The sequence below is a fragment of the Entelurus aequoreus genome, linkage group LG04 (assembly GCF_033978785.1).
Source record: "Entelurus aequoreus isolate RoL-2023_Sb linkage group LG04, RoL_Eaeq_v1.1, whole genome shotgun sequence".
NCBI classification, from domain to species: Eukaryota; Metazoa; Chordata; class Actinopteri; order Syngnathiformes; family Syngnathidae; genus Entelurus; species Entelurus aequoreus.
The window spans coordinates 2892651-2919643 of record NC_084734.1 but is presented as its reverse complement, the minus strand read 5'-3'; the positions used below and the strand labels follow the sequence as shown (position 1 = coordinate 2919643).

General features: G+C 40.2%; 1 protein-coding gene across 1 annotated transcript; it reads right to left on the bottom strand.

Moving 5' to 3' along the window:
• Positions 1-1911: 1911 nt before the first annotated feature.
• On the bottom strand, positions 1912-25848 carry si:ch73-233f7.1 (uncharacterized protein LOC100537710 homolog). Its single transcript, XM_062044007.1, has 4 exons — positions 23165-25848; positions 11970-12028; positions 5856-5983; positions 1912-2519 (listed from the first exon to the last, which is right to left on the bottom strand). The coding sequence occupies exons 1-4, from the start codon at positions 25679-25681 to the stop codon at positions 2179-2181; spliced, it is 3045 nt and encodes a 1014-aa protein (XP_061899991.1). The 5' UTR covers positions 25682-25848; the 3' UTR covers positions 1912-2178.
• Positions 25849-26993: the final 1145 nt, after the last annotated feature.

The window sequence follows — 26993 nt, the reverse complement described above, 5'->3', positions numbered from 1 at the left end:
AACCCAGACTTCCCTCCCCCCAGCCACTTCGTCCAGCTCCTCCCGGGGGATCCCGAGGCGTTCCCAGGCCAGCCGGGAGACATAGTCTTCCCAACGTGTCCTGGGTCTTCCCCGTGGCCTCCTACCGGTCGGACGTGCCCTAAACACCTCCCTAGGGAGGCGTTCGGGTGGCATCCTGACCAGATGCCCGAACCACCTCATCTGGCTCCTCTCGATGTGGAGGAGCAGCGGCTTTACTTTGAGCTCCCCCCGGATGGCAGAGCTTCTCACCCTATCTCTAAGGGAGAGACCCACCACCCGGCGGAGGAAACTCATTTGGGCCGCTTGTACCCGTGATCTTGTCCTTTCGGTCATAACCCAAAGCTCATGACCATAGGTGAGGATGGGAACGTAGATCGACCGGTAAATTGAGAGCTTTGCCTTCCGGCTCAGCTCCTTCTTCACCATAACGGATCGATACAGCGTCCGCATTACTGAAGACGCCGCACCGATCCGCCTGTCGATCTCACCATCCACTCTTCCCTCACTCGTGAACAAGACTCCAAGGTACTTGAACTCCTCCACTTGGGGCAGGGTCTCCTCCGCAACCCGGAGATGGCACTCCACCCTTTTCCGGGCGAGAACCATGGACTGGGACTTGGAGGTGCTGATTCTCATCCCAGTCGCTTCACACTCAGCTGCGAACCGATCCAGTGAGAGCTGAAGATCCTGGCCAGATGAAGCCATCAGGACCACATCATCTGCAAAAAGCAGAGACCTAATCCTGCAGCCACCAAACCAGATCCCCTCAACGCCTTGACTGCGCCTAGAAATTATGTCCATAAAAGTTATGAACAGAATGGGTGACAAAGGGCAGGCTTGGCGGAGTCCAACCCTCACTGGAAACGTGTCCGACTTACTGCCGGCAATGCGGACCAAACTCTGGCACTGATCATACAGGGAGCGGACCGCCACAATCAGACAGTCCGATACCCCATACTCTCTGAGCACTCCCCACAGGACTTCCAGAGGGACACAGTCGAATGCCTTCTCCAAGTCCACAAAACACATGTAGACTGGTTGGGCAAACTCCCATGCACCCTCAAGGACCCTGCCGAGAGTATAGAGCTGGTCCACAGTTCCACGACCAGGACGAAAACCACACTGTTCCTCCTGAATCCGAGGTTCGACTATCCGGCGTAGCCTCCTCTCCAGTACACCTGAATAGACCTTACAGAGAAGGCTGAGGAGTGTGATCCCACGATAGTTAGAACACACCCTCCGGTTCCCCTTCTTAAAGAGAGGAACCACCACCCCGGTCTGCCACCGCCTCTGGATTGGCAAACCGGCAGACTGGCAGACCGGCAGATTGGCAGACCGGCAGACCGGCAGAATGGCAGACCGGCAGATCATTTCGAAGATTTAAAAAAAAAAAGTATGCTCTAGCCATGAAAATATTTGATTTAGAATGATTGGTTCCTACTTTACTTTTCACATTGTCTTTATGGCACATTGTCTGTAAAATTTGGAGAACACCAATGAAATTATTCAATTTCTGACTCAATCAATCAATCAATCAATCAATATCAGAGAGCGCTCTTAATGTTGAAAAACTTATTTAGAAGATTTTAAACATTGTTTTTATGCTCGAGCTATGAACATTTTTGATTTAGAATGAATGGTTCCTACTTTACTTTTCACCTTGTCTTTACGGCGCATTGTCTGTAAAATTTGGAGAACACCAATGAAATTATTCAACTAAAACCGTAAGATAACAAAATGTGGGAAAAGAACCGCTGTGAAGACTTTTTGGGATGCACTGTAGCAATGCTGCCTAAGGGCGGAGCTAATCAGTGGCCACCATAATGAGCCGCGCGCTCTGATTGGTTTGGTAGCCAATACTACTGTAGTATTGATACTTTACATTTATTTTGCCATTTTATGCTTAAAAATACTTAATTTAGCACCAAAAAATTGTAGAATATGCTTTAAAAATATGAAAATATCCACAATAAATTAGTGACGCGCAATACTTGAAGCGCGATGTGGCGAAGGACGACTATAACTGTGAAAAACGTAGCTTTTAGCATTTATTTTCAGAAACTCACCTGTTCGACCACTCATAGACCAACTGTTCATTCATTTACGTAACAAATGATTCTCCCATCGCTCAAATCGTCCGCGCCAGTCAGTCGCACGTCAGTCGTTGTACAGGTCGTTATTGATCATGGCGGCCTCCCCCTGGGGGGACATCTGGAGACGTCGCTTCTTGCCAAAGGTGGAGAAGGAGTTGTGTACGTCCAAGTCGCTGCAGCGCTGCACGGCGGGCCTCAGCGTGCAGAAGCCCGACGGCGTCCCGGGGATGTAGACGTTGTGGTGGTAGTCAGGCGGCGGGTGCGGGTGCGGGTGAGGGTGAGGGTGAGGGTGAGGGTGAGGATGGGCAGGGTTGGACGGCTGCTGCTGCTGGGGGGGCGGGGTGCACCGCGGAGTCCAGGGCCGGGAGGGGACGCTAGTGGTTGATGGAGACATCTTGTATTCCCCTGGGGGAGAAATGATACTTCAGTGTTGGCTTCCTTTATATCAGGGGTGTCAAACTTGTTTTCATCGAGGGCCACATCGCAGTCATGGCTGCCCTCAGAGGGCCACTTGTAAACATTTGTAAATTAATATAAATGTACCGTATTTCCTTGAATAGCCGCAGGGGCACTAATTAATTTAAAACCTCCTGTCACTCCGGCGTTTACCGGAAGCCTGCGGGATGGCTGTGCATGCGCAAATTATTTTAAAACCTCTTCTCACTCCGGCGTTTACCAAAAGGAATGGGGTAAATTTAGGCGTGCGCTTTGAGTGTGATGTAAGCATACCATCATGAAAAGCACATTTAATAAAAAAAACGTTATTATGGTCTTACCTGTACTTATAAATGGAGTCCATTTGCAGCTCCTTCTGACCAAAAGCATCGATAACGTGTTTATAGAAGTCCTCCTTATTTTCTTTCTTCAGTTTTAAAAGTCTCTCTGTCTCGATGGAGATATTCCTTTAATTATTACCTCCTGCTTCCATTGAAAGTCCAGTTTAGAAAACTGTTTTATTTTAGATACCGGTATGTAATCCTCCATGTTAAAAGTTCAGGCGAGAGGAAAAAAAAGACGATCTGTTGCTGCGTGTTGTCACTTCTTCTGCAGTACCGGAAGTCGCAAGAAGGATCACTAGCGCCCTCTACCACCAGGAGGCGGGAGTTATTTAATGACTCATACCGTATTTGACACACGCAGCTATGGTATATTAATAAAACATAGCTGCTTACTGTTCTTTTTAGCATACCGTACCGGTATTCAATAGCTTGGACCTTAAATCCTACTGAATAACTCTTTATCTTTTTTCCTTTGTGCGATTGCAAACTACTGAAATCCGCTTCCTCCATTTTGAAAATGAGGACAGGTAAATCGTCACTCGTGACGTAACGAATTTGACCCGGCGGAAGTTCTAGACGTATGCTAAATATTTTGCGAAACTGAAACCCGGCGAAAATTATAGACATGCGATAATAAAATTAATATTTTGCGAAACGAAGTTGATCCGGCGTTCATAATGAACCGGCGATAAGGCCAAGCATGCGTTAATTATTTTGAGAAACGAGTTTGACCCGACAGTAATTCTAGATGTGCGAATACTATATTCCCTGTGCCAATTCAAGGAAATACGGTATAACAGGGGTCACCAACGCAGTGCCCGCGGGCACCAGGTAGCCCGTAAGGACCAGATGAGTAGCCCGCTGGCCTGTTCTAAAAATAGCTCAAATAGCAGCACTTACCAGTGAGCTGCCTCTATTTTTTAAATTGTATTTATTTACTAGCAAGCTGGTCTCGCTTTGCTCGACATTTTTAATTCTAAGAGAGACAAAACTCAAATAGAATTTGAAAATCCAAGAAAATATTTTAAAGACTTGGTCTTCACTTGTTTAAATAAATTCTTTTATTTTTTCTTTGCTTCTTATAACTTTCAGAAAGACAATTTTAGAGAAAAAATACAACCTTAAAAATGATTTTAGGATTTTTAAACACATACCTTTTTACCTTTTAAATTCCTTCCTCTCCGTTCCTGACAATTTAAATCAATGTTGAAGTAAAAAAAAAATGTTTTTATTATTGTAAAGAATAATAAATACATTTTAATTTAATTCTTCATTTTAGCTTCTGTTTTTTCGACGAAGAATATTTGTGAAATATTTCTTCAAACTTATGATTAAAATTCAAAACAATTATTCTGGCAAATCTAGAAAATCTGTAGAATCAAATTTAAATCTTATTTCAAAGTCTTTTGAATTTCTTTTAAAATTTTTGTTCTGGAAAATCTAGAAGAAATAATGATTTGTCTTTGTTAGAAATATAGCTTGGTCCAATTTGTTATATATTCTAACAAAGTGCAGATTGGATTTTAACCTATTTAAAACATGTCATCAAAATTCTAAAATTAATCTTAATCAGGAAAAATTACTAATGATGTTCCATAAATTATTTTTTTTATTTTTTCAAAAACATTCGGATTAGCTAGAATTTCTCTTCTTTTTTTTCGGTTGAATTTTGAATTTTAAAGAGTCGAAATTGAAGATAAACAATGTTTCAAAATTTAATTGTCATTTTTTTCGTGTTTTCTCCTCTTTTAAACCGTTCAATTAAGTGTAAATATCATTAATCATTAATAATAACATAGAGTTAAAGGTAAATTGAGCAAATTGGCTATTTCTGGCAATTTATTTAAGTGTGTATCGAACTGGTAGCCCTTCACATTAATCAGTACCCAAGAAGTAGCTCTTGGTTTCAAAAAGGTTGGTGACCCCTGCGGTATAAGGATTGGCCTTGTGATATTATTATACAATTGCACGTGCATTTGATCATTATATCATTTTTTTACGTTCTCTATAGACAGGCCATCATTTTACCGTACAATTTACGGTGTTTTTTTTACAGAACATTTCTATAAATGTAAAAATGGTACCACGTTAACATTCTGGTGACTGAGAGGCCATTTTTCAATATATACGGTTGTTGTTGTTTCATGGTGAATTACTGTACATGGAAAAACAGTTTTTTACGGCAAAATTCTGGCTGTTTTGATTTTTTTTTTTTTTACATACTGTCATGTTTACAGTGTACAATTAAATGGATGACTCACTTTAAACTTATAAGTCAATCAGATATTTATTTTATTTAAAAAAAGTTAAAGTTAAAGTAGCAATGATTGTCACACACAAACACGAGGTGTGGCGAAATTATTCCCCGCATTTGACCCATCACCCTTGATCACCCCCTGGGAGTTGAGGGGAGCAGTGAGCAGCAGCGGTGGCCACGCCCGGGAATCATTTTTGCTGATTCAACCCCCAAATCCAACCCTTGATGCTGAGTGCCAAGCAGGGAGGAAAAAGTGTAATGTATGATAATATGTTATTTTTCGCATTATTAGGAAACACAAATAATAACTAATAGTTTTTATTATTACAGATTATAACTACTTCTAAACCCAATTTCATACCAATTTAACTAACATTACATTACAAACATTAACAACATTGTTAGTACAGATTCATTGATAAGTACTTTCCCTTTCTAAATTCATACACATTTAATTAAATAATTCAATACAATTTCATATTTCTTACATTATTAGATAATATTACACTTTATTATATATGCAATTGCATGCAGTACAAGTATTTTTTCAGTCAAAACAGAAAAAAAGGAATACATTTAGTAAAAAAAAATGATAATGTACTCTGTTGGCACGTATTATTTCTCCACTTTCACGGGTCACATCAAATGAGCCTTGAGTTTGACAAGGGTGCTTTATATGATGTCGTATTGAGTTTCCTTGCATACCTTTTGGGCCTCTCGCATGAGTGCCCCAGGTCCAGTACTGCCCGGGTGCCATGGATGTGACGTAGTTTTCGGGGTCTGCATGCATGGCCTTGCGCATGAGTGTTCCATCCATGTTGATGGAGTTGTAACTGTGTAGAATAGGAACATCCACTCACTGCTATGTTATGACACACGGTGTAGTGCAGTGGTCCCCAACCATCGGTCCGCAGACCGATTGGTACCGCGCCGCACAAGAATTTCTTTTTTTTTTTTTCTTTTTTTTTTTTTTTTTTCTTCTTTTTTTAATGAAATCAACATAAAAAACACAATATATACATTATATATCAATATCGATCAACAAAGTCTGCAGGGATACAGTCCGTAAGCACACATGATTGTATTTATTTATGTAAAAAAATAAAAAATAAAAAAAAATAAACAATTTTTTTTTTTTTTTTTAAATACAAACCCCACCCCCCCACCGGTCCGTGGGACAAATTTTGACCTATTTATTTTCTCAGCGTTACGGGAGCTTTTGCTGTTCTGCAAAAAAGCTGTCAAAGATCATCTGTGATTAATTTTAAGAATCTGCGGCAAAAATGTGAATCTCTAACAAGTTTTTCTAACTCGCGAGCCACCGAGTTGAACAGCCCAAATGATGAAAAAGAGAGGACCTAACCTTGAGGAAGACTATATATTTAAAGAAGTCTAACAAATGACTACTGACTGCATCTGAAGTAAACAACACCTTAGTTACCGTATTTTCCGTACTATAAGGCGTACTTAAAATCCTTTCATTTTTTCTCAAAATGTACGGAATGATTTTGGTTGTGCTTACCGACCTCGAAGCTATTTAATTTGGTACATGGTGTAATGATAAGTGTGACCAGTAGATGGCAGTCACACATAAGAAATATGTGTAGACTGCAATATGACTCACGTAAACAACACCGACATTTTATATGTTCCATTGAGAAATTAGAACATTACACACGGCGCTCAAAAATCTATCAACATGTTTTAGTACGACTTTGGTAATCTATGAAGCCACACCACTTTATGGATTGCACTGTGCTTCAACATAGGAGTATTATTATGGTGTGTGAATAAGGTAAGACATATTATCTGGTGTTTTGTTTCGCAATATTATGCAAAAGAAACTTTTCTTACCTTCTGGTACCTGCTGATCTGTATTTTGGATCTGCATAAGTCCTGAAAATTTGCACGCATCCGCCTTTGTAGTTGTCGATAAGCTTCTTCTTTTTCTCTATCTTCTTGTTATGTGACATTCATCCTCCGCTGTTGCCATTTCTAATATAAAGTAATGTAAAGTTCTTACTTATATCTGTCAGTAAACTCGCCATGAAAGCGCTAAAACATACCGGTGTAGTGAGTTTACATTATTCACCCAAGGAACTTTAGTTATTAGAGAGTTCCGGTCGGACGGTTTTCCACGGGACACATTTCCGGGCGTTGTTGTTGCACTAGTGAGCCACGGAGGAGGAGATGCTGCTCCGTTATTGATTGAAGTAAAGCAGGAGTCTCCAATGCGGTGCCCACGGGCACCAGGTAGCCCGTAAGGACCAGATGAGTAGCCCCCTGGCCTGTTCTAAAAATAGCTCAAATAGCAGCACTTACCAGTGAGCTGCCTCTATTTTTAAATTTTATTCATTTATTAGCAAGCTGGTCTCGCTTTGCCCGACATTTTTAATTCTAAGAGAGACAAAACTCAAATAGAATTTGAAAACCCAAGAATTTTTTTTAAAGACTTCGTCTTCACTTGTTTAAATAAATTCATTAATTTTTTTACTTTGCTTCTTATAACTTTCAGAAAGACAATTTTAGAGAATAAATACAACCTTAAAAATGATTTTAGGATTTTTAAACACATATACCTTTTTACCTTTTAAATTCCTTCCTCTCCTTTCCTGACAATTTAAATCAATGTTTAAGTAAATGTATTTTTTTTTATTGTAAAGAATAATACATCAATTTTAATTTAATTCTTCATTTTAGCTTCTGTTTTTCGATGAAGAATATTTGTGAAATATTTCTTCAAATTTATTATGATTAAAATTCAAATAATTATTCTGGCAAATCTAGAAAATCTGTAAAATCAAATTTAAATCTTATTTCAAAGTCTTTTGAATTTACCTTAAAAATGTTGTTCTGGAAAATCTAGAAGAAATAATGATTTGTCTTTTTTAGAAATATAGCTTGGTCCAATTTGTTATATATTCTAACAAAGTGCAGATTGGATTTTAACCTATTTAAAACATGTCATCAAAATTCTAAAATTAATCTTAATCAGGAAAAATTACTAATGATGTTCCATAAATTATTTTTTTAATTTTTTCAAAAAGATTCGAATTAGCTAGTTTTTCTCTTCTTTTTTTTCGGTTGAATTTTGAATTTTAAAGAGTCAAAATTGAAGATAAACTATGTTTCAAAATTTAATTGTAATTTTTTTCGTGTTTTCTCCTCTTTTAAACTGTTCAATTAAGTGTAAATATCATTCATTATTAATAATAACATAGAGTTAAAGGTAAATTGAGCAAATTGGCTATTTCTGGCCATTTATTGAAGTGTGTATCAAACTGGTAGCCCTTCACATTAATCAGTACCCAAGAAGTAGCTCTTGCTTTCAAAAAGGTTGGTGACCCCTGAAGTAAAGTCTGAATGTCATTAAAACAGTTAGCGCCATCTTTTGACACTTCTTCCACTCCCGTCCTTGCACGCTACACCGCTACAACACAGATGACGGGGAGAAGACGCTGTCCAAGGTGAGCCACGTAAATAAGACCGCCCACAAAACGGCGCATCCTGAAGAGACTTGAAGATAATGAGTAAAACATCATCTATGCAACATTTTGAGCAAAGAACCACCATTACATGTTATGTAGACCACAAGGAAGTCTTTCACATTTACAAAATAATCATAATAATATGACTCCTTTAATGCACCATTTGTATGAAAATAGACCTGAATAGACCCCCTCATCGGCAGTGCGCCTTATAATCCGGTGCGCCCTATGGTTCGGAAAAATACGGTACATAAATCACGTTGGGAAAAAATATACAACTACCAAAAATGAGAGGACTTGAAGGACTAAAGTTATCACAAGTTTGGACCCCGGTGTTTTATGCGTGCTAGCGAGGTTAAAACGTCAACGCAAGGATCTGCTGATGTGTTTATAGTGCGCCAAGGTCCTCTAGAGCAGTGGTCCCCAACCTTTTTGTAGCTGCGGACCGGTCAACGCTTGAAAATTTGTCCCACGGACCGGTGGGGAGGGGGTGTATTTTAAAAAAAAATATATATATATATATAAATACAATCAATGTGCTTTCGGACTGTATCCCTGCAGACTGTATTGATCTATATGTATAATGTATATATTGTGTTTTTTATGTTGATTTCATTAAAAAAAAAAAAAACATTTTTTAATTTTTTTTTTTTTTTTTTAAATTTAATTCTTGTGCGGCCCGGTACCAGTCGGTCCGTGGACTGGTACCGGGCCGCGGCCAGGTGGTTGGGGACCACTGCTCTAGAGCAGTGTTTTTCAACCTTTTTTCAGCCAAGGGGGGGTGTATTTTAAAAAAAAAATATATATATATATATTTTTTTTTTTTTTTTTTTACATAAATAAATACAATCAGTGTGCTTACGGACTGTATCCCTGCAGACTGTATTGATCTATATTTATAATGTATATATTGTGTTTTTTATGTTGATTTCATTAAAAAAAAAAAAAAAAAAAGGTTTTTATTTTTATTTTTTTTAATTTAATTATTGTGCGGCCCGGTACCAGTCGGTCCGCGGACCGGTACCGGGCCGCGGCTCGGTGGTTGGGGACCACTGCTCCAGAGCAGTGTTTTTCAACCTTTTTTCAGCCAAGGCACATTTTTTGCGTTGAAAAAATGCGGAGGCACACCACCAGCAGACATCATTAAAAAACGAAACTCAGTTGACAGTAAAAAGTCGTTGTCGCAATTGTTGGATATGACTTTAAAGAATAACCAAGCATGCATCACTATAGCTCTTGTCTCAAAGTAGGTGTACTGTCACCACCTGTCACATCACCCCCTGACTTATTTGGACTTTTTTACTGTTTTAGTGTGTGTAGTGTTTTACTTCTTGTCTTGCACTCCTATTTTAATGGCTTTTTTCTCTTTTTTTTTGGTATTTTCCTGTAGCAGTTTCATGTCTTCCTTTGAGCGATATTTCCCGCATCTACTTTGTTTTAGCAATCAAGAAGATTTGAGTTGTTTTTATCCTTCTTTGTGGGGACATAGTTGATTATGTCATGTTCGGATGTACTTTGTGGACGCCGTCTTTTCTCCACAGTAAGTCTTTGCTGTCGTCCAGCATTCTGTTTTTGTTTACTTTGCAGCCAGTTCAGTTTTAGTTTCGTTCTGCATAGCCTTCCCTAATCTTCAATTACCTTTCTTAGGGGCACTCACCTTTTGTTTATTTTTGGTTTAAGCACACTGCAAAAACTGGAATCTAAGTAAGATGAAATATCTCAAATAAGGGTGATATTTGCTTATTTTCTGTCTGATGTGATAATTCTTCTCACTAAGCAGATTTTATGTTAGAGTGTTTTACTTGTTTTAAGGGTTTTGGTCCTAAATGATCTCAGTAAAATATTACAGCTTGTTGCTGAGATTTGATGAGCTATATTGAGTAAAACATGCTTGAAACTAGAAAATCAACTGTTGCAAAGCTGTCATCAACACTCACAAGTATAAAACTGCTTTTTCAAAGTAATCATTTCTTACGTCAAGCATGAAAAAAAAAAATCATGATGCCGAGCGCATATCATTATGTCAAGATAATGGCACTACTATTTACTTCATTTAAGAATATTTTTGGACATATTGAGCAAAAAGGTCTCATTTTTTTCTACCAAGAAAAGTGCACTTGTTATTAGTGAGAATATACTTATTTTAAGCTATTTTTGGGTTCATTGAGGTGAGCTAATTTGACTTGTTTTGGAAAGTCTTGACAAGCCGAATTTTCTTGTTCTAATCGCAGATAATTTTGCTTAGTTCAAATAAAATACCCCTCATTTTTGTATTGTTTTTTTCTCGTTTTTGAACACTGACTTTTTGCAGTGCATTAGATACCGTTTTACCCGCACGCTGCCTCCCGCTGTTTCCGACATCTACAAAGCAATTAGCTACCGGCTGCCACCTACTGATATGGAAGAGTATTACACGGTTACTCTGCCGAGCTCTAGACAGCACCGACACTCAACAACAACACTTATTTTGCAGACTATGATTACTGGTTTACAAAAAATACTTTTAACTTGAGATGTCCGATAATATCGGCCGGCCGATATTATCGGCCGATAAATGCTTTAAAATGTAAAATCGGAAATTATCGGTATCGTTTTTTTTATTATCGGTATCTTTTTTTTTTATTTTTTTTTTATTTATTTATTTTTTTTATTTTATTAAATCAACATAAAAAACACAAGATACACTTACAATTAGTGCACCAACCCAAAAAAAACCTCCCTCCCCCATTTACACTCATTCACACAAAAGGGTTGTTTCCTTCTGTTATTAATATTCTGCTTCCTACATTATATATCAATATATATCAATACAGTCTGCAAGGGATACAGTCCGTAAGCACACATGATTGTGCGTGCTGCTGCTCCACTAATAGTACTAACAGTTCATTTTACTCATTTTCATTAATTACTAGTTTCTATGTAACTGTTTTTATATTGTTTTACTTTCTTTTTTATTCAAGAAAATGTTTTTAATGTATTTATCTTATTTTATTTTATTAATTTAAAAAAAAGGACCTTATCTTCACCATACCTGGTTGTCCAAATTAGGCATAATAATGTGTTAATTCCACAACTGTATATATCAGTATCGGTATCGGTTGATATCGGTATCTGTAATTAAAGAGTTGGACAATATCGGAATATCGGCAAAAAGCCATTACCGGACATCCCTACTTTTAACCCAAATAGGTGAAATTAGATAACACACTAGTGTGTCGTGGCACAGTGGTTGAAAAACACTGCTCTGTACAACAGGAGCACTCTAGTGGTCTTTCTCTCCCATATTTCGAAGTGAAAGCCAGTTGAATAGCATATGAACGGGTTTGTATACCTTTTAATGGAGGAATGCTGATTCTTTGTGAGGGTCCAGTCTGTGTTGGCTTGCTTCAGCTGCGGAAACAGAAGGAGGAAAATGTGAAGTCAATTTAAAGTCATCCGCACATTCACTTGGTGCACCTGCAGGTGTGTCTGTATTTATGGGTAATGATGTGTTTATTTTGTGTGCTTCTGAGTGGTGTTGAGCGACACTTTATGTGACCAAGAGCAGTTTCCAATAGTCTCCTCATGTATAAGGTAACCAAAAATATTAGAAGTAGTATGATAATATTCATTATAGAGCAGGTTTACCTAATGGTGTGGTTGCAGGGAGTACAATGTTAAACCCAGGTCTAGAATGAAAAAAGGAAACAAGTCTAATCAAAATTACACATTTCCATTCAAAAATTCCGCTCTTCTCTTTGTGTCATGCGTCATGGTGTTAGTCCTTAAACACAAACATGGTTAGGTAAATAGTGGTACCTCAACTTAAGAGTGTTTTGAGATAAGTTATGCTTCAAGTTGCAACCAAAAACTTGGGTTACAAGTAGGGATGTCGATAATATCGGCCGATAAATGCGTTAAAATGTAATAACAGAAATTATCTGTATCGTTTTTTTTCTTAACGGTATCTTTTTTTTATTTTTTATTTTTTTTAATTTTTATTAAATCAACATAAAAAACACAAGATACACTTACAATTAGTGCACCAACCCAAAAAACCTCCTTCCCCCCATTTCTTTCTGTTATTAATATTCTGGTTCCTACATTATATATCAATATATATCAATACAGTCTGCAAGGGATACAGTCCGTAAGCACACATGATTGTGCGTGCTGCTGCTCCACTAATAGTACTAACCTTTAACAGTTAATTTTACTCATTTTCATTAATTACTAGTTTCTATGTAACTGTTTTTATATTGTTTTACTTTCTTTTTTATTCAAGAAAATGTTTTAAATTTAGTTATCTTATTTTATTATTTTTTTTAAAAAATTACCTTATCTTCACCATACATGGTTGTCCAAATTAGGCATAATAATGTGTTAATTCCACGACTGCATATATCGGTTGATATCGGTATCGGTTGATATCGGTATCTGTAATTAAAGAGTTGGACAATATCGGAATATCGGATATCGGCAAAAAGCCATTATCGGACACCCCTAGTTACAAGAATCTCCGCGGTGGAAATGTCACGGTAAAACCCGTTAGAGCTGCCCGAAACATCTGGATTCAGTAGCGAGCGTTAGCTTGTAGCTAGAGATGGACGTAGCAGTGTTGTGTGAATGTGAAGGACAATGCTGAAAAGAAGAAGTGGATGATATTCATTGAATAAAAGAAAGAAATCATCGAAAAACATGACAGAGCGTGTAGTGCAGGGATCACCAACCTTTTTGAAACCAAGAGCTACTTCTTGGGTACTGATTAATGCGAAGGGCTACCAGTTTGATACACACTTAAATAAATGGCCAGAAATAGCCAATTTGCTCAAATACCTTTAACTCTATATTATTATTGATAATTAATGATATTTACACGTAATTGAACGGTTTAAAAGAGGAGAAAACACGAAAAAAATGACAATTAAATTTTGAAACATAGTTTATCTTCAATTTCGACTCTTTAAAATTCAAAATTCAACCGAAAAAAAGAAGAGAAAAACTAGCTAATTCGAATCTTTTTGAAAAAATTTAAAAAATAATTTATCGAACACCATTAGTAATTTTTCCTGATTAAGATTAATTTTAGAATTTTGATGACATGTTTTAAATAGGTTAAAATCCAATCTGCACTTTGTTAGAATAAATAACAAATTGGACCAAGCTATATTTCTAACAAAGACAAATCATTATTTCTTCTAGATTTTCCAGAACAAAAATGTTAAAAGAAATTCAAAAGACTTTGAAATAAGATTTAAATTTGATTCTACAGATTTTCTAGATTTGCCAGAATCATTTTTTTTAAATTTTAATCATAATAAGTTTGAAGAAATATTTCACAAATATTCTTCGTCGAAAAAACAGAAGCTAAAATGAAGAATTAAATTAAAATGTATTTATTATTCTTTACAATTAAAAAAAGAAATTACTTGAACATTGATTTAAATGGTCAGGAAAGAAGAAGGAATTTAAAAGGTAAAAAGGTATATGTGTTTAAAAATCCTAAAATCATTTTTAAGGTTGTATTTTTTTCTCAAAAATTGTCTTTCTGAAAGTTATAAGAAGCAAAGTAAAAAAATGTATGAATTTATTTAAACAAGTGAAGACCAAGTCTTTAAAATATTTTCTTGGATTTTCAAATTCTATTTGAGTTTTGTCTCTCTTAGAATTAAAAATGTCCAGCAAAGCGAGACCAGCTTGCTAGTAAATAAATAAAATTTAAAAAATAGAGGCAGCTCACTGGTAAGTGCTGCTATTTGAGCTATTTTTAGAACAGGCCAGCGGGCGACTCATCTGGTCCTTACGGGCTACCTGGTGCCCGCGGGCACCGCGTTGGTGACCCCTGGTGTAGTGGATCTACATGGGGAAGCAATTTGATTGTATCACTGCAAGTCTGTGCCATGCATACTGAAGCAGAATGAGTCAAAATACTATTTAAACATGTATCTATGAAAATATGGGAAAGCTGATGATGGTGTGTTTGACAAGGATACCGTCAAAGTCCACTTTCCAAGGTAAATTCTGTACATAATACTTCATGGAACTACTGTATTGTTTATACCAGATTAAATTGTATTGTTTTCACTCAATAGTTCTTCGATAAAAGTTAGGTTTTCGTCTTAGTAGCACGTTACATCATTAAAACGGTACTGTTTTGGCGGGGCCGAGCACCAATTACACAGATTTCCGTTCATTTCAATTTGAGATGCGAGGGTTTTGAGTTACTAGGACCAATCAGGCTCGTAGGTTGAGGTACTACTTTGTACACGGCAAAAAGTCAGTGTTCAAAAACAAGGAAAAAAAATACAAAAATGAGGGGTATTTTACTTGAACTAAGCAAAATTATCTGCCAATAGAACAAGAAAGTTTGGCTCGTCAAGACTTTCCAAAACAAGTAAAATTAGCTAACCTCAATAAACCCAAAACTACACTGCAAAAACTGAAATCTAAGTAAGATGAAATATCTCAAATAAGGGTGATATTTGCCTATTTTCTGTCTGATAAGATATTTATTCTCACTAAGCAGATTTTACATCAGAGTGTTTTACTTGTTTTAAGGGTTTTGGTCCTAAATGATGTCAGTAAGATATTACAGCTTGTTGCTGAGATTTGATGAGCTATATTGAGTAAAACATGCTTGAAACTAGAATATCAACTGTTGTGTCATCAACACTCACAAGTATAAAACTACTTTTTTAAAGTCATCATTTCTTATTTCAAGCATGAAAAAAAAAATCATGACTTTGACACAATTGTGTCTCATAATTAAAACAGATGACAGCCAAATGGACTTTGCTGTTTTATTTTCAATGAAACAATAGAAAATATGTACTCATATAGTAGTACAGTTGTTATTAGTGAGAATATATTTATTTTAAGGTATGTTTGGGTTCATTGAGGTTAGCTAATTAGGGACCGCAATGTCCCTTTGGGACAGAGGACCCTATTGTTATTGTAACGTTTTATTCTTTATTATTATTATTATTCTTCCGCCGCCTCTTTGAGCTGTAATTTGACCCCCTTAACATGCTTCAAAACTTACCATATTTGACACACACATCAGGACTGGCGAAAAATTGCGATCTAATCAAAAAACCAAACACCAAAACTCAAAATTTCGCTCTAGCGCCCCCTAGGAAAAAAACACAGACAAAACTACTTGTAACTTCCGGACCTAGATTTCATACATTGACGTCCTTCAGCAAAAAGCAACAGGAAATTGGCAATTCCCCCTTCAAAACAAAAGTTTAGTAAAATCACTCACTTTTGCCTCTTTGAGCTGTAATTTGACCCCCTTAACATGCTTCAAAATTCACCAAACTGGACACACACATCAGGACTTGCAAAAATTGCCATCTAAAAACAAAAACAAAAAAAACAAAAAAACTCAAAATTGCACTCTAGCGCCCCCTAGGAAGAAAACACAAACACAACTGCTCCTAGGAAGAAAACTCAGACAAAACTGGCTGTAACTTCCAGTAGGAATGTCGTAGAGACATGAAACAAAAACCTCTATGTAGGTCTCACTTAGACCTAGATTCCATACACTGACAACCCCCAGCAAAAATCAACAGGAAGTTTGCAATTCCCCCTTCAAAACAAAAGTTGAGTAAAAACAGTCACCTTTTTTCAAACATTATCTCCTCTGAGCGCGTTTGTCGTGTCGCCTTCAAATTAGCACAGGAGAGAGATTGAACCCTTCTGATTAAAAGTTGATGAAAGTTTTTTTAATTACTGCTACGGTTTGGATTTTATGAGCCCTCAAAGTCGGTCCCGTCCATCGCTGCTTGCAGCTTTAATTAGGGTCCGCAAAGGACCATTGTCAAAGGAATCCCAAAGGGAGTTCCTTTTGCAATGGGACGAAAGGTACCTATTGTTATTGTAAGGTTTTATTATTATTAATCCGCAGCTTTGCGCACTACTTTGCCCCCTTAACATGCTTCAAAACTCACCAAATTTTACACACACAGAAAAACGTGCCCCAAACAGTTTAGTAAAAAAAAATAAAAAATAAAAAATCTAAATTGCGCTCTAGTTTTACTTGTTTTGGAAAGTCTTGGCAAGCCAAATGTTCTTGTTCTATTGGCAGATAAATGTACTTAGTTAAAATAAAATACCTCTAATTTTTGTATTTTTTTATTCTTGTTTTTGAACGCTGACTTTTTGCAGTGTACCTTAAAATAAGTATATTCTCACTACTAACAAGTGTACTACTATATGAGTACGTATTTTCTATTGTTTCATTGAAAATAAAACAGCAAAGTCCATTTGGCTGTCATCTGTTTTAATTATGACACACAATTGTGTCCAAGTCATGATTTTTTTTTTTTTTGCATGCTTAAAATAAGAAATGATGACTTTAAAAAAGTAGTTTTATACTTGTGAGTGTTGACGACACAGCTTTGCCACAGTTGATATTCTAGTTTCAAGCATGTTTTACTCAATATAGCTCATCAAATCTCAGCAACAAGCTGTAATATCTTACTGAGATCATTTAGGACCAAAACCCTTAAAACAAGTCAAACACTCTAACATAAAATCTGCTTAGTGAGAAGAATTATTATTTTAACTATGTACATTTATCTGCCAATAGAACAAGAAAATTTGTCTTGTCAAGACTTTCCAAAACAAGTAAAACTAGAGCGCAATTTTGATTTTTGGGGTTTGTTTTTTTTACTAAACTGTTTGGGGCACGTTTTTCTATGTGTGTGTAAAATTTGGTGAGTTTTGAAGCATGTTAAGGGGGGCAAAGTAGTGCGAAAAGCTGCGGAATAATAATAATAAAACCTTACAATAACAATAGGTTCCTTTCGTCCCATTGCAAAAGGAACTCCCTTTGGGATTCCTTTGACAATGGTCCTGTGCGGACCCTAATTAAAGCTGCAAGCAGCGATGGACGGGACCGACTTTGAGGGCTCATAAAATCCAAACCGTAGCATTAACTTTTAATCAGAAGGGTTCAATCTCTCTCCTGTGCTAATTTGAAGCCAACACGACAAACGCGCTCAGAGGAGATAATGTTTGAAAAAAGGTGACTGTTTTTACTCAACTTTTGCTTTGAAGGGGGAATTGCAAACTTCCTGTTGATTTTTGCCGGGGGTTGTCAGTGTATGGAATCTAGGTCTAATTGAAACCTACATAAAGGTTTTTGTTTCATGTCTCTATGACATTCCTACTGGAAGTTACAGGCAGTTTAGTCTGAGTTTTCTTCCTAGGAGCAGTTGTGTTTGTGTTTTCTTCCTAGGGGGCGCTAAATTGCAATTTTGAGTTTTTTTTTGTTGTTTTTTTTTTATTAGATCGCAATTTTTGCCAGTCCTGATGTGTGTGTCCAGTTTGGTGAATTTTTAAGCATGTTAAGGGGGTCAAATTACAGCTCAGAGAGGCAAAAGTGAGTGATTTTACTAAACTTTTGTTTTGAAGGGGGAATTGCCAATTTCTTGTTGCTTTTCGCTGAAGGATGTCAATGTATGACATCTAGGTCCGGAAGTTACAAGTAGTTTTGTCTGTGTTTTTTCCTAGGGGGCGCCAGAGCGAAATTTTGAGTTTTGGTGTTTGGTTTTTTTATTAGATCGCAATTTTTCGCCAGTCCTGATGTGTGTGTCAAATATGGTAAGTTTTGAAGCATGTTAAGGGGGTCAAATTACAGCTCAAAGAGGCGGCGGAAGAAAAATAATAATAAAGAATAAAACGTTACAATAACAATAGGGTTCTCTGTCCCAAAGGGACATTGCGGTCCCTAATTAGCTAACCTCAATGAACCCAAAAATACCTTAAAATAAATATATTCTCACTATTAACAACTGTGCTACTAATTGAGTATGTATTTTCTATTGTTTCATTGGAAATAAAACAGCAAAGTCCATTTGGCTGTCATCTGTTTTTAATTATGAGACACAATTGTGTCCAAGTCATGATTTTTTTTTTTTTTACATGCTTGAAATAAGAAATGATGACTTTAAAAAAGTAGTTTTATACTTGTGAGTGTTGACGACACGACAGTTGATATTCTAGTTTCAAGCATGTTTTACTCAATATAGCTCATCAAATCTCAGCAACAAGCTGTAATATCTTACTGAGATCATTTAGGACCGAAACCCTTAAAACAAGTAAAACACTCTAACATTAAAAATCTGCTTAGTAAGAAGAATTATCTTATCAGACAGAAAATAAGCAAATATCAAATCAAATCAAATCAAATCAACTTTACCACAGGGGTAGCCAAAGTGCTGTACAATGGGCAGGTTAAAAATAATACGAGAACCGAGCAAACAACACAACACAAACAGAACACGATAACAAAATAAATAAATAAAATAAATAAAACATAAAAACAGGTTCACAGCAGGTGTATTATGGGGTGCCATTGCTGGATGGATATCACTCAGTGTTAAAAGCCATGGAATAAAAGTATGTTTTTAAGAGAGATTTAAAAACAGGAAGAGAGGAGGCTTGTCCAACACTCAGAGGTAGGTCGTTCCAGAGCTTGGGAGCAGCAGCGGCGAAAGCTCTGTCACCTCTAAGCTTCAGCCTTGTGTCCCGGACCGTCAGTAGCAGCTGATCGGCTGATCTTAGGGATCGGGTGGGGCAGTAAGGCTGAAGGAGGTCGGAGAGATATGTTGGCGCGAGGTTGTTTAGACATTTAAAAACAAATAAAAGGAGTTTAAAATGGATTCTGTAACGCACAGGGAGCCAGTGAAGGGACGCTAATATAGGGGTGATGTGCTCACGTCTGCGGGTCTGTGTTAGCAGACGAGCAGCAGAGTTCTGCACGAGCTGCAGGCGGGCTAATGCCTACATACATTGCAGTAGTCTAAACGAGTCGAGATAAAGGCGTGGATTAATTTGTCAAGATCATGTCCTGATAGAAGCGGTTTCACTTTCGCTATTTGGCGTAATTGATAAAAGCTTTTTTTGTACGACGCTGCTGATTTGTTTTTCAAATCTAAAGTCTGAGTCGAACCCTTATTTCAGTTCCTGCGGTGTACGTTCTTGTGCGACGACAACAAAGGCTCTCTACTCCATTCGAAATCGATGCCTCCACCGTGTGGATGTCTGGTAGAAATTCATTTTAAGAGGCGAGGTGGCGTTGTTGCCCTCAGCTAAGATTCGCCTGTCACTTGGTTTTGCTTTTATCCTCCGTGGCGCTGCGGGGGGGGGGGGGGGGTGAAAGAGGGCACCCGAGTGATATTTACGCCTGGTCTCATGCAGTCTCTCTCTCGCTCTCTCTCTCCACTCTGCCTCATATTATTCACCCCACGCTCTATTAATTCACTAAAAGTCGCTATAAGACGAACAATGCGACCCAAAAGCGTAATAATACCGTTATTTATACCGGAATATGTATTCCAAACGCACCCATTGCCAAGCGGCCTACAAAACCAATTAGAAGCCCAGCAGGATGAAACAGAACACGATTGTAATCTTCAAAGGGGAGCTGGCCAAGGAGAAAATGATGGAAATTATCATCGTGTGTGTGTGTGTGTGTGTGTGTGTGTGTGTGTGTGTGTGTGTGTGTGTGTGTGTGTGTGTGTGTGTGTGTGTGTGTGTGGGTGTGCACTTAATGTGAATATTCAAGGTTTGTCATCACGGGGAGCCTTGGAAAGTCACTCCAGGTCCTTGTGCTGCCGTCTATGACTTCACCTTGCATCCACGCTGCCAGGCCTCCATCCATGGCGTCACTGGATGATGTGTCCTCTCGACCTCTGCCTGTGCGTGCGTGTGTGTGTGTGTGTGTGTGTGTGTGTGTGTGTGTGTGTGTGTGTGTGTGTGTGTGTGTGTGTGTGTGTGTGTGTGTGTGTGTGTGTGTGGGTGTGTGTGCTGCTGAGTGAATTAGGGAGCCAATTAACGATTAAAGAGGGACGCTCTCTCCTCGAGGAGCTGCATAACAACCCCCCGTGACCTCAACCGCCCACCCCCTGGAAGTAGTGTGCCCGTGACCGAGATGACATTTGTCATTCTCCCTGGTGGTGTCTGCTGGTGATTAACACACACACACACACACACACACACACACACACACCCACATTCTTGTATTTCTTACCTTCTTGAGACCTCTGAATAATGCCAACCACTTTAGGACCAGCCTTTCTAGATATATGATGATTTGTATTTACAACATTAATAATATCACAGGTGTCAAACTCAAGGCCCAAAGGCCAGATGTGGCCCGCCACTTCATTTTATTTGGCCCTCGAAAGCCTGGAAATAATGTGCATCAATAAAGCACTGTAACTTTTCTTACTAAATGTATTATTTCTTTCTATTTTGCATATATGTGTCTTAATTGATATATATAGATGTGTCTTAATTGGATTATCCAAAAAAAATAGTGCTCGATACCGTGGTAGAGCGTAATATGTATGTGTGGGAAAAAAATCACAAGACTATTTCATCTCTACAGGCCTGTTTCATGAGGGTTTCCTCAATCATCAGGAGATGAGAAAATCTCCTGATGATAAATGTCCACTGTGGAGGACAATTATGGGAAACATACTTATGTAATACAAATAGAAATGTACAAGATAAATGTAAGATAATAATAATAATAAAATATGAATATAATGGTGAATAAAAGGGAGATCCTCAAAGGGAAATTTAAGAGTCCATAAATGTGTTAAAATAAAATCATCAGTATCATATATTTTACATAAAGTTGTTGTATTATTATTGTTCTTAAAGTCAGTGAACATATTTTCTTTATTAATTAAATTACGCCTTATAAAATGTTCATGTTGCAAAAAAAAAAAAAAAAAAAAAAAAATACAATTATATATATATATATATATATATATATATATATATATATATATATATATATATATATATATATATATATATATATATATATATATATATATATATATATATATATATATATATATACAGATCACGACAAAAACAATTAGCTACCGGCTGCCACCTACTGATATGGAATAGTATTACACGGTTGGACTGGACTTTCACAATATTATGTCAGACCCACTCGACGTCCCACTGGGGTGAGTTTTCCTTGCCCTTATGTGGGCTCTGTACCGAGGATGTCGTTGTGGCTTGTGCAGCCCTTTGAGACACTAGTGATTTAGGGCTATATAAATAAACATTGATTGATTGATTGATTGATTACTCTGCCGAGCTCTAGACAGCGGCGACACTCTTATTTGCGGATTAAAATTAGTGGTTTGCAAAAAAAATAAAATTTCAAGCCAAATAGGTGAAATGACATCATCTCCCACGGCACGCCAGTGTGCCGCGGCACAGTGGTTGGAAAAACACCGCTCTATTACAGGCTGACCTCCTCCAACCTCCGAGGACAAAGCTATACGAACAATGGGTTTTCTGCTCCGCCGCTCCCAGTCTGTGGAACGCTCTCCCTGACCACCTGAGGGCACCACAGACTGTGGATTTTTTTTTTTTTAAAAAGCCTTTTTTAGATATAAGCATACTATAGTTTTAGCTATTTGGCTATTCTATTTTTTTTAATTATCTTTTTATTTTTTTTAATTTTTTAATACACTGTAGCACTTTGAGGTTTTTTACTCAATGTAAAGTGCTTTATACAAATTTAAAAAAATAAAAATAAAATATTAGATGCAATTGTTTTCATTTTAGGGACCATGAGCCCGGTCCTAACTTGTTCACACCTCCTCATATTGGAACATACTTTTCCTTGTTGATGTCTCAAGAAGGGTGGATATACAAGCACACACACACACACACACACACACACACACACACACACACACACACACACACACACACACACACACACACACACACACACACACACACACACACACACACATTAACGGTCTACTGCCCTGTCTGCCGGAATTAGAAAACACTACATCCTGCCTCCTTTAATTCCCCTTGTCTCCCCTCCTCCCCTCCTCCCCTCCTCCCCTCCCCGTCCACCCCCTGCTGACAAATATGACTTCCCATCTCCGTCTCCCCCTAGCACCCAGAGGACGTCGCCCATCTACAGGCGGCCCACGTCTCAGTCCAGCCATGTCCTTGCGCTCCCTCCTCCTCCTCCTCCTCCATTCCTTGTGTCCTATACTCCCACTTCCAAAAAAAACAGAACATTTGCTGTTTTTCATCAATAATGGACATGCCCCCCCCCCTCCCCCCCCCCCTCCACCCCCCCTTGGAGAATACGCCACATTGTGCGATATAATGCTTCTGTGAGGGATGGCCAGAGGGGTGATTTGTCCTATATAGTCTCGGCTGTAAGAACCAGGGACAAACTGTCATTCACCTTGTCCATTACCCTTGACTTGTTGTTGTGCGGGAGGGGGCGAGGGGGGTAATTTAGTCTCCCCCACCTCACCTCCTCCCCCCTGACACATGATGGAAGAGGCATTAAGAATGAATTTTCTTTTTTTTTTCCCCCCCCGCAGCAAATTAAACCGTGCAATTGTCCACTTTTACGCGTGCGTAATTAAGCTTCCAAAATGCGCACTGTGCGTAATTGTTCAAAAAGCACCCTTAAAATGAATAAAAAAATATTTAAAAAAAAGTGGGATTTATTATTATTTTTATTGATTTTACCTCGTTAGGGGTGGTCGCTCCGTTGTTCACCGACGCCCCCCACGAATGCTCCGCGCTCTTGGCTTCGTTGTTGCGCGGCGCGCTGCTCGGGCTGCACGGCTTCAAAAACATGAAGTCGCTCTTGGCGGACTCCGGGGTCAAGCAGACTTTGTAGCAGTACGGCTGAGCCACGCCGCCGCCGCCGCCGCCGTTCGCCTCCACGCAGTTGGTGGGCACTTTGTTGGCCGTGGAGGAAATCTGCAAGTTGAGGTTGGATTTCTTGAAGACCTCCGCGGGAGGATCCGGCTGGAAGCCCGCGCAGCAGCAGCAGGCGAAGGGCGGCAGGTTGTAGCCGCTCAGGGTCTCACGGTCCTTGTAGCACTTGACCGCGGCCAGGACGATTATCGCCACCAGGAAGATGAACGATATGGTGCTGAGTGACACGATCAAGTAGAGGGAGAGGTTGGAGGCGGGCTGCGGGCTGAAGGTGAGGTCGCCGTAGTCGGATAAGGACTCCGGGACGCTGTCCACCACCTTGAGGACCACGGAGACGGTGGCGGAGAGAGGAGGCTGCCCGTTGTCCTTCACTTGGATCACCAGCCGGTGCCGGTACGCGTCCTTGTCCGCCAGCCTGCGGATAGTCCGGATTTCCCCGGTGTACAAAGCCACGCTGAACAGCCCCGGGTCGGTGGCTTGCGTCACCTGATAGGACAAGCGGGAGTTTTGCCCCGCGTCCGCGTCCATGGCCGTGACTTTAATGACCAGGTAACCGGCGTCCACCGAGCGCGGCACCACCTCCGTGGCCACGGTGCCGTTTTTGGGCAGCGGGGACACGACCACCGGCGCGTTGTCGTTTTGGTCCAAAATAAAGACGTTGACTGTTACGTTGCTGGCGAGTGGCGGGAAACCGGCGTCCTGCGCTTGGACTTGAATGTGGAAGTTCCGCAGCTGCTCGTAGTCAAAGGAGCGCAGCGCGTAAATGTTGCCGTTGTCCGAGTTGATTGACACGTACGTGGACACCGGCATGCCCTGGATTGGACCGTCGAGGATGGAATAGGACAGATACGCGTTCTGGTTGGAATCCGGGTCGAAGGCGGTCACGGTGCAAATAGAGGCGCCCGGGGCGTTATTCTCGGTCACGTAGACGGTGTAGGACGGCTGCGAGAACCGCGGCGGGTTGTCGTTAATGTCCGACACCTGCACCAGGACGGTTTTACGCGTGGATAAAGCAGGCGAGCCCAGGTCGCGAGCCGTGAGCGTGATGTTGTACTCGTTCACCGCCTCCCGGTCCAAGAAGTCGCTGGTCACCAACGTGTAGTAGTTCTTGAAAGAGGAGTGCAGCTGGAACGGGACGTTGTTGGGGATTTGGCAGTCCACGTTGCCGTTCTCGCCGGAGTCCTGGTCCATGACGCTGATGACGGCGATCACCGTGCCGGGCGGCGCGTCCTCCAGCACCGGCGTGGACACGGAGGTGAGGATGACCTCCGGGGTGTTGTCGTTCACGTCCACGATGTCCACCAGGACTTTGCTGTGCACGGCGACCGCCGAGGGTCCCCGGTCCCTGGCCTGCACGTACAGCTCGTACACGCTGGCTTTCTCGTAGTCCACGACGCCCTTGACGCGGACCTCGCCCGTGTACGGGTCCACGCTGAACAGCTCCCGCACTTTGAGAGGCGCGTGCCCGCTGAAGGCGTACGTCACCTCCCCGTTGGCGCCCTCGTCCAAGTCGGTGGCGTTGAGCTTCAGCACCGGCGTGCCGCGCGGCGCGTTCTCCACCAGGCTGGCCCGGTACACGGAGCGGTCGAACACGGGCACGTTGTCGTTGGCGTCCAGCACCGTGATGGTGATCAACGCGGTCCCGGTGCGCTCCGGGGACCCGCCGTCAAAAGCGGTCAGAACCATCTCGTGTTTCTTACGGCGCTCCCGGTCCAGCGGGGTGTCCAGCACCAGCTCCGCGAACTTGCTGCCGTCGTTACGCGTCTGGATGTTGAGGATGAAGTGCTCGTTGGCGCTCAGCTGGTAGGAGCGCAGCGAGTTCGCGCCCACGTCCAGGTCCTGCGCGCTCTCTAACGGGAAGCAGGAGCCGGGCGCCGCCGACTCGGTGATGTCTATGTTGAACTCGCTCCACGGGAAGCTGGGAGAATTGTCATTCACGTCTAAAATCTCCACTTCCACTCTGTAGAGCTCCAGCGGGTTCTCGATGACGACTTGCAGGTGCAAAAAACAGCTGGGGCTGCGCTCACAAAGCTCCTCTCTGTCTATTTTCTCGTTCACGAACAAAATGCCGTTCTCCAAGTTGACTTCTAAATACTGCTTCTTGGCCCCGGAGACGATGCGGAAGCGACGCGCGGACAGCTTGGCCACATCCAAGCCCAGGTCCTCCGCGATGTTGCCCACGAAGGCTCCGTGCTCCAGCTCCTCGGGGATGGAGTAGCGGATTTGCGCCAGCACCAAGTCCACCACGCAGGCGCACAGCAGCAGGGAGATGACCAGCCCGGTCACCGGCAGCCAGCTGCCCTTGGAGAGCCTCCGGTCCATTTTCTAGTGTCGTGCGTAAAAGTCACCACAGCCTGGACATTGTGTAGAAATACGCACGGACGTCACAGCGTAAAGCAACGGAGTCCTCATGCGTAACTTTACAACATATTTGCCAACTTTACGCGCTGTGTGAGGAGAGAGTGTCTATCTCCCCGCTGCGCTCCACGCACGGCACGGGACGTGTGTGAAGTGGGGAGGCTCGCTCTTTGAATTTCCACTGTGTTAGACACCCAGAGGAGCCTGCTGGGGAGGAGTGTGTGTGTGTGTGTGTGTGTGTGTGTGTGTGTGTGTGTGTGTGTGTGTGTGTGTGTGTGTGTGTGTGTGTGTGTGTGTGTGTGTGTGTGTGTGTGTGTGTGTGTGTGTGTGTGTGTGTGTGTGTGTGTGTGTGTGTGTGTGTGTGTGTGTGTGTGTTAGAAAGAGAGAGCGAGCGAGGGAGAGGGAGAGATAGTAGATAGGGGTGGAGGATGCGTGGAGCTCCACGCAGCTCCCGTATTGGCGGAGGCAGTCTCTAATTACGCTCGACGTTTAACCATTTCCCACCCGCGCGTCACTGCCGGTGTCCCGTTAAAGAGACGAGAAGGCGTACGTTTGACGCCAGACGTCAGAGGCAGATTTGGATTAAAGAGGGCAAATTGTGTCGTGGGTGTTTGTTTTCTAGGTTAGATGAGGAGAGACACAGGATTTTGTCTTAGAAGGACACTGATGAGCTGCCAGCCCCCTCCCTTGCATGTGTACAGTGCCATTCATGAACCGATATTGTCCAACTCTTTAATTACCGATACCGATATCAACCGATATATACAGTCATGGAATTAACACATTATTATGCCTAATTTGGACAACCTATTATGGTGAAGATAAGGTACTTTTTAAAAAAATTGATCAAATAAAATAAGATCAATAAATTAAAAACATTTTCTTGAATAAAAAAGAAAGTACAACAATATAAAAACAGTTACATAGAAACTAGTAATTAATGAAAATGTGTAAAATTAACTGTTAAAGGTTAGTACTATTAGTGGAGCAGCAGCACGCACAATCATGTGTGCTTACGGACTGTATCCCTTGCAGACTGTATTGATATATATTGATATATAATGTAGGAAGCAGAATATTAATAACAGAAAGAAACAACCCTTTTGTGTGAATGAGTGTAAATGGGGGGAGGGAGGGTTTTTGGGTTGGTGCCCTAATTGTAAGTGTATCTTGTGTTTTTTATGTGGATTTAATAAATAAAATAAAAAAATAAAAAACAAATAAAAAAAATAAAAAAAAAACAATACTGATAATAAAAAAAAAACGATACCGATAA

What these genes read in the sequence shown, in the direction of transcription:
- si:ch73-233f7.1 (XM_062044007.1), bottom strand. Translation starts at nt 25,681, where the DNA reads ATGGACCGGAGGCTCTCCAAGGGCAGCTGGCTGCCGGTGACCGGGCTG. An exon ending in GAGCGACCACCCCTAACGAG is followed by an intron (nt 12,029 to 23,164) that starts GTAAAATCAATA and finishes CTGTTTCCGCAG; the next exon opens with CTGAAGCAAGCCAACACAGA. An exon ending in TCATGCGAGAGGCCCAAAAG is followed by an intron (nt 2,520 to 5,855) that starts GTATGCAAGGAA and finishes TTTCTCCCCCAG; the next exon opens with GGGAATACAAGATGTCTCCA.